This window comes from Hibiscus syriacus, unplaced genomic scaffold (genome assembly GCF_006381635.1).
Source record: "Hibiscus syriacus cultivar Baekdansim isolate YM2019G1 unplaced genomic scaffold, ASM638163v2 tig00000340_pilon, whole genome shotgun sequence".
Lineage (NCBI taxonomy): Eukaryota > Viridiplantae > Streptophyta > Magnoliopsida > Malvales > Malvaceae > Hibiscus > Hibiscus syriacus.
In genome coordinates this window covers 1,973,547-1,981,938 of record NW_024061783.1, presented here as the reverse complement: position 1 = coordinate 1,981,938, position 8,392 = coordinate 1,973,547, and the positions used below count along the sequence as shown (strand labels likewise).

The window sequence follows — 8,392 nt, the reverse complement described above, 5'->3', positions numbered from 1 at the left end:
CTTCCATTGTTCTTTCATGAAAAATAGTCGACAATGCAAATCAACCAAATCTACAGTGATAAATAGCGTAAGAGCTGATTAGAAGTGATGAAATGTTTGAAGATATCAGATATTTCGATCGATCTTTTAAAGATATTAAATGATTCACACGACTTTAATTTAACGCTATAACATTTATCTTAGTGGTCCATGATTACATATGAACAATCATTTTTCACTACGTTATTCTAATAAATTCGCCGACTAAAAGTTTTGTGACATCAATGTCAGACTTTAGTGAGATTTGTTAACAATGATCATTTCTATTGGCAGAGTAGAAAATTTAACAGCATGAAGGTTTCGAACGGTATAAATTGGACTACAAGGCAATAACATAGATCCGAAATCCCTCCGATACTACATATCTAATTGATATTATTGCTAAACCACCATTCAAAATTTTAACGTACCTAAAGTCTACTCCACAACTAAAGGTTACACAAGAACTATGAAAACAAAAGTTCATTGTCAAAGTGTATTTTCTACTTATTAATGGGTTCTTCCTGGAAAACTCATTACTTCCGCTATTACACTCTTTTTCAGAAATTGCATAGAATCATTTGTTTTGTTTTTTTTGGCAAATTCTATATATTTTTTCTCTTTACTGATGCTCATATACTTCCGATTGTTACCTTTATCTTCCCATATATTTCTAGAAAGAAGTATGATGTTTTCTTGAATTTTAGATGTGAAGATATCCACAATAACTTTACATATCAACTATTAAGCCAAATAAAACAGAGAGAGATGAAAACAGACCTGTAAAACTTCAGATTGCACTATAATATAACTTTTTTTTGAAGCTTTCACCGATCGTCTCAACTCTCCAGTGAACACTAGGGTTTGGGAAAAAAGGGAGAAAATGAATATAGGTGCGAGGTGCCTCACGGGTTAACATATTGGATTTAATCTCCAAATAAAATTGGGTTAATTATGGAGTTGGTCATCAGAATATCAAATTAATTAATATTTTTAAGATACTTACAAATTGGTCACCAAAATTGATTTAAGAAGATTGGGTTAAACATAAATGAACGAACATAAACAAACATAACCGAACGAACATAAATGAACATAACCGAAGTTCAAGAGCGTAAATGAACGAACGAGACATATGTTCATGTTTGTTCATTTAATTAAACGAACACAAAATTTTGTTCATGTTCGTTCATTTAATAAATAAACGCACATAAACGAACTTCCCGCCGCACGGTTCATGAACGGTTCGCTGAACGTTCAATTCATTTACAGGCCTACTAAATACAAGTCTAACTTAAATGTTAGAAATTAAGCTTATCCACCTGTTATCAATTAAATATCAGTGATAATATAATATTATAGGAGAAAATGGAACACATGCTGAGACTATAATTTGTCACCCAAAAACTTTAATCTTATAAAATAAATTATTTCTATCGATGATTTAGATATGTAATAAACTATTAAAAAATATCTCAACATGTTTAAAATTCTCTCCGTATTCGTATTCACAATAATGAATTAAAAATATATACAGTAAATCTTTTATTTCACTTGTGAATATAATCAACTCGATTAATCAATAACATTATAGATTCCTCACTTACAAGTTCTTAACCACGTACTAATGTCAAACTTGTACAAATGGCTAAGAATAACCAGATCGTCTAGTGAGATGAAGATTGTCCTCACCTCTTTAGTATTCGATTTGGATTAATCTCTCAATATATCACATTCAAACCCCTGGTTTAGTACAACCCACCTGAGTAATTTATTAACAAATTGTTCCATTAAACATAACTTTAAAAGAAAATAAAACCTTTTCACCAGCTTCATTTTGGATGACTACGTACATTAAGGTTGGTATAATAAAATAATGCTAGGCTAGCCATCTTTATACGTTGTACAGGAAAATACATCTACATTTGATCATGTGCATTAAACGGATAATGATGCCCCTCAAATTTAAGATGATCCAATACAATTCCTTGATCTTCAGAACCTCCATTGCCAGACCAAGCAGTAGAGTAATCCTCCGGGGAAAAGAAAGATGAACCGAAGAAATTCGAAACATCTTGAGAAGACGACATGCTGTAATTGTTGCTTGCGGTAGTACTCGTCGTGGCGCTATAATCCATAAACCCCGGTAGAGGAAACTGATCGATCTGGTCCGAAACAAACCCCGAATGATAATAATTCTGCTGGTATTTCACGTCTGCCATGGAAGAAGACGCTATGGCAGTGACGTCTTCATTCAAGTGACCGAGAGTTTCAGCTTCAACAGGAACCGAACTGGTGGATCTGTTGGTTTTTGCCGACGATAATCTTTTCTTCAGCTTGGTGTTCCAATGGTTCTTTACATCGTTGTCTGTTCTGCCCGGCAGTTGGGCAGCGATAATCGACCACCTAGATTAACCAAGATGGGTTATTTTCAGATATAGATGGAAATTAAACCGTGTTGAAATCAACTTGCCTGCTTCCTATGGTGTTATAGAGGGAGCATATGATGTTGTCTTCTTCTTCGGTAAATCCTCCATGCTTGATGTCTGGCCTGAGATAGTTAAGCCACCGCAGGCGACAACTCTTCCCGCAGCGTTTAAGGCCTAAAACGTGGAATCAGCTAAAGTCTGCTTCGAATCTCATTATCCAGGGTTTAGGGTTTACCTGCTTTACGCGGAAGAGCGATCCAGCTGCCGCCGGTGCCGTGTTTCTGGAGATAGTTCCTGAGCGTATCGTCCTCATCAGGCGACCATGACCCTCTTTTCACGTTGGCTTTGTCACAGCAGGGAGCTCTTCCCATGGAAAAGAGAAGTTGAGAACGAAAGTGGTTAACTCGGATGGGTTGGTATGGGAGAAGACATGGTCTTAAAGCTGAGTGAAGACTATATAAAGATTGGGAAACTCGACTTTGTTACGACCGGCTCTTGTTGAATTCGGGATAATCTTGTGGCTACTTTTTCCATATACGGATGATGATGATTTTGTTTGTTGGAGAAAGAGGGAAGGAGAGAGCACGGAGATTTCATATGCATTGGGGTGTCACCTGCAAACGCTCTTACATATGCAGATATCCGTATAAGAGTCGACGCTTTTGTAACTATCACGCGGTTTCTGGTTCACCATGGTCCATGTGAAACAAATATATGTACTAATATACTCATACTGTACGATTGCATAGTATCAGTGAATCAAATGTTTCTGCTTCACCATGGTCGTCCATGATCCATTAACAACATGGTCAAAATAGAAGACTTAGACAAATCATTAAGCTCAAGGTCACAATCTGCCTCAGCACAGTCCCGACCCATGCAATCATGCCGGTTTAGACTAATCCTTTAAACGTTCATTGTCAAAAGACTGAAAGTATTTTAAACAAATATTAACTTGTAATCACCTTAAATTAATAAAAAAAAAGTATTGAAATACCATAATAACTTGAGACTTAATCGTAAGTAATATACATGTCCGTCCCAAAAGATATGGATGTCTTGTGATATTTTAAAAAAAATGACCCATAAAATATTTTATAATAAGACAAAATTGTAAAATATCAAAATTTATCATATTACGATTACTTATAAAATAAAAATTTTCAAAACATATGAAACCAAAACAATGTCACAAAACAACTCTATAATTGTGATATTTTATTAAAAAAATATCATCCTTCGAACGCTCTTATAAACAAAATCGTGATATTTTTTTAAAGTGTAAGTCCTCAGATTTTGGAACCATGTGACGTATCACTTAGCAATGGATAGAGCTAGTAATATACATCTACTATAAGCATCAATGAATAATAAATAGTATAATTATCTGAATGAGGAGACAAATGCAGTCCTTATAGATCAACTTCCCCTGTCTCGTAGGGTTGAGAATGAATTGTAGCGAGGCCCGTCCATTGGTAACTGTGGCATGTAATATGTCAAAAGGCTCCAAAATTTGGGGTTCACACTTTATAAAAATGTCATGATTTTACTTCTGAGAGAGTTCGAAGGATGACACTTTTCAAAGAAAATTATCACAATTATACAGTTGTTTTCTAGTTTTCAGGAGTCTTCTATGCTACATTCTAATGCAAATTTAGGAGTTTATGGACAAGGATTTTTGAATTTGTCAGGACCAGGAGATATGATTGAGGCACAGCGTCTGATCCTCTCATTATTTTATAGTATCCAAGTAAGCTGAATGCTTCCCTTGTTTTGATATATATGCTTAACTCTTTAGAACCAGGCTTTCCCAGTTCAGATTTGAAAGGGTCTGGCTAGTCATTTTGGTTACATATAGGTAGATGGATTGTGCATAAAACGGCATGTCCTACAAGATTGGTAGCTGCGAGACCCAAGTTTGTGTATAATATGCTTTAATTGTTTACTGGTGGGAAACTTGCCATTGCTAAATTTTGAGGTGTTTTACCCCCTTTGAATTGAATGAACTTTGAGAATTAAAAATATGTTAATTGACGTGCCATTTAATTTTGACATTGGCATGCAATCTCTCCAGTGGCATTACTTATTCATGTGCTAACTCTTCCTTCCTACTATGAAGGTTGGACCTGGATCTATTCTGCGAAGTCCCCTGGAAAATGCCAGTGACAATGATATGTAAGTTATTAATCTAAAAGAATTGATTCTTCTGTCATTATCTTGTTAGGTATTTGGTTTTGGTAACAGGCAGGACACCTTGGCTCTACTGTGAATTTCAAGATTGACCTATTGAATTGCTTCACCCACCTGAGGACTGCAATGTGAATTCTTCCTTATCCTTCACCCTTCAGGTCTTCAGTTAGCCAGATTGAAATCAGTCATATCTTTGTCAGATCATATTAGATTCTTCTGTGAAGGTTTTGTATGTTCAGCTTATTAATGAATTGTTGGATTGGTATGACATTGCAGATATGTCGTGTTGAAGATATTAATATTGAGGGTATCGTAACAGGATCTGTTGTTCATTTTCACTGGGTTAGAACTGTCGTCATCCATTCTTCTGGAGAAATTACCACATCTGCTTTGGGTATAGTTTATACCGAAATTCCATTTTGAACTTTCAATGCTGATGGTTGGTTACTTTTAATGAGGGATATTGTTAGACCATTATAGGATTCGATTATTTGTCCACTGATTCTGACTTGGACTGCTCTAGGTTGCACTGGTGGGGTGGGTAGGGGAACAGTACTAAAAAATGGTCTTGCTGGAGGTGGAGGGCATGGTGGCAAAGGTGGGGAGGCATATTATGATGGCAGTTTTCTTGAAGTTGGTGTTTCATATGGAGATGCTGATTTGCCTTGTGAACTTGGTAGTGGTAGTGGAAATGGCTGTCTCTCTTCCCCCCCTTCCGCTTAACAAGTAACTGCAAGTTATTTCTGTAATATTTCTGTAAGGTTTTTGGCACATCATTGAACTTAAGAGATTGTTTTGTTATCTGTCAGATTGAACTTTGGTTTGTTGGTGATCTTCCTCCTTTTAATACTTGGCTCATTTTCTGCCTAAACAGTAATGGGTTCGCTGGAGCTCTCACTCTCAAGTTTGTCTGTATATGGTTCCCTTAGAGCTGATGGAGAAAGCTTTGGAGAAGTTATCAGGAAGAAAGATTATAATGCCGTTTCAAACATAGGTCCTGGTGGTGGATCAGGTGGAACCATCCTTTTATTTGTTCATTCAATCATGCTTGCTGATTCTTCTGTTATCTAAACTGCTGGAGGACATGGCAGCCCAAGTGGTGCTGGTGGTGGGGGTGGTGGGCGGGTTCACTTTCACTGGTCAAATATCCCAGCCGGGGATTTGTACCAACCCATAGCAACTGTGAATGGAAGCATTAACACCAGGTTTGTATCAAAGACATATTACTTGCTTCTTACATTTAGCATCTGATGAATGATTAAGTTGCCAGCTCCCCTACTCAACACCTCTGACCCTGAAGGTCTTCTCGTCACTTAAGCCACATAATAAATTGTATTCTGTTGTTGAAATGAATTTGGTAATAGAGTGAGGCAAATTTAAATGCACAATCTAATATATGTTGAAAACAACTTATTTTGTACTTATACACTTCGAGAATCCAGATGCGAACAGATGATGATCATTCCCAATTTTTGCATCTGTAATTTTGACCTGCAAATCAAAAAGGTTCCTCAATCCTTGTTCTATTCTCTACTTAACTAAGCACCGGGAAAAGAAAAATAGTTTACTAGCTCATATCGTCCTTCAGATGGCCCAGAAAATTCAGGTCTTTAAAAGTGTGGACTTGTGGGCTCGTGTTATGAAGTATATCATGTAATGATGGGAAGAAACATAGAAGTATCAAGGGGCAGTTACTGTTGCTGGCAACTTTGAATTTTTGTGATCATATCTCAATGTATACTAGTCATCAAGGCTCTTCTAAACTTTTGATAATTAAGGGACCTCTTAGTTTTTATGTTGTCACAAAAGGACCTCTTCCTTGGCTGTTATGTTCATAGAACTGATAAGAAAGCATTTCTTTCTCGTCAATGACAGAATTCTCCACTTGAAGCTGTAATAACTGGCAAGGCTTTCAGTACCTTGCCTGTTGATTGGTGATTAACTCTGTTAGATTATGGATTTTGGGTGAAATTATTCAAATAATTAGTCCTGTTTGCAAGGGAGGCTTTGGCAGAGGTCAGGGTCGCACTGGAGAAAATGGAACTATCACCGGAAAGGCCTGTCCTAAAGGGCTTTATGGCATCTTTTGTGAGGTAGATTTGCAAATTCGTGACACTTTATTTGGAGTTCGGATTTGTGTTAGTTTCTTTCAAAGTTTACCTTCAATTTGGAAGGGTTCAAAAAGCAGTTTGCTTGAGAGAACTTTTAGTTGAGAACTCATTCTCTGGTTTACCATATTACAATTTTCTTCATGAAATGTATATTTCCGGTTTTGGAAGATGGACTTGTTTAGAGCAATTCAACTATTTATAAATTTCATCTGGAGCTCTGGACACCTGGATAGTGCTAAATTTCTTCTAACATTCGTATCTTCCAATGATCAATGTTAGACATGGTTATTTGTTGCAACTTTTCATCTGGTTTTCTTCACAATTTGAGATTTTCTGCTGAAGGAATGCCCTCTTGGGACTTTTAAGAATGTCAGTGGATCTGATAGACTCCTTTGTCATAAATGCCCAGCTAATGAGCTTCCAAGTCGAGGGATATATGTTAATGTTCGAGGTACTCTTAGGATTTGACTGTTGCTGCTTGTATATGTGCAAGAATGGGCATCTCTAGCTGCATGTGTTACCGTTTGTCTTTCAACATGTTACTTTCTGAAAAATTGATAGTGCTTTTGCTGGGTTGTGATTTTTCTTCTCATTGCTGAAAATAATGCATATCATTTTGAGGCTTGCAAATTTTTAGACTCCTTTTCTCTGCTTAGATAATAATTTTTGTTTCAACATTGCCTTTCTCAACAGGTGGTGTTACTGATCGCCCCTGTCCATACAAGTGCATTTCTGAAAGATATCATATGCCACACTGTTACACAGCACTTGAAGAGTTGGTGTATACTTTTGGTGGGCCATGGTTTTTTGCTCTTATTCTTTTAGGTCTCCTCATCCTTTTAGCACTAGTTCTTAGTGTTGCAAGGATGAAATATGTTGGTGCGGATGAATTGCCACCTCTCATGCCTGCTCATCGTGGCTCTCAAATAGATCATTCATTCCCTTTCCTGGAGTCATTGAATGAGTTTGCCCCCTAGAATTGTTTCTGTACACTTGATGTTTTGTCTGTCGTACTGATCAAAATACTCTGTACTTCCTAAATAGTATTCTTAAGGATCTAATTGTTTTATCTATCAGGTTTTGGAGACAATTAGAACTGAGGAATCCCAGAGTCATGTGCACAGAATGTATTTTATGGGACCAAATACATTTACTGAACCTTGGCATCTTCCTCGTGTTCCAACTGAGCAATTAATTGAAATTGTGTAAGGTCTGATATTTGACTCGATGTGATTTGTTGATCAATTTTCGCTAAAAATGGTAATCCTTGATTACAGAGGTCTTGTTCTTCTGTACGAGCAGCGTGTAGTGTGCTAACCATATTCAAAAAGTACTAGAGTAAGAAATTAATTTATCTAAAGAGTTTTCTAATGTCATTTGCATGGCAGATATGAGGATGCCTTCAAGAGATTTGTGGATGAGGTTAAAGGTTTAACTGCATATCAGTGGTGGGAAGGATCGATTTACACCATTCTTTCTATTGTTGCATATCCACTTGCATGGTCCTGGCTACAGCAATGCAGAAAAAGGAAATTGCAACAGCTTCGTGAAAGAGCCATTGAGCCAAGCCAACTCACTTGCTTCCCCCACTTTACTTTCTTATTTTGTGCGTTATATTTCCATAATGTAAACTCAAAATGAAGT

General features: G+C 36.7%; 1 protein-coding gene and 1 pseudogene across 1 annotated transcript; one reads left to right on the top strand and one right to left on the bottom strand.

Annotated features, from left to right (window-relative positions):
* Positions 1-1,937: 1,937 nt before the first annotated feature.
* On the bottom strand, positions 1,938-2,852 carry LOC120186439 (transcription factor RAX1-like). Its single transcript, XM_039190379.1, has 3 exons — positions 2,683-2,852; positions 2,492-2,621; positions 1,938-2,424 (listed from the first exon to the last, which is right to left on the bottom strand). The coding sequence occupies exons 1-3, from the start codon at positions 2,816-2,818 to the stop codon at positions 1,938-1,940; spliced, it is 753 nt and encodes a 250-aa protein (XP_039046310.1). The 5' UTR covers positions 2,819-2,852.
* Positions 2,853-2,987: 135 nt separating this feature from the next.
* Positions 2,988-8,389, top strand: LOC120186341 (annotated as a pseudogene).
* The last annotated feature ends 3 nt before the right edge of the window (positions 8,390-8,392 follow it).

Excerpts from the sequence above, each read along its gene's own strand:
- LOC120186439 (XM_039190379.1), bottom strand. The coding sequence starts at position 2,818 with ATGGGAAGAGCTCCCTGCTGTGACAAAGCCAACGTGAAAAGAGGGTCA. Across the intron at positions 2,622-2,682 it reads CGCTCTTCCGCGTAAAGCAG|GCCTTAAACGCTGCGGGAAG; the intron begins GTAAACCCTAAA and ends TCCACGTTTTAG. Across the intron at positions 2,425-2,491 it reads TATAACACCATAGGAAGCAG|GTGGTCGATTATCGCTGCCC; the intron begins GCAAGTTGATTT and ends TGGTTAATCTAG.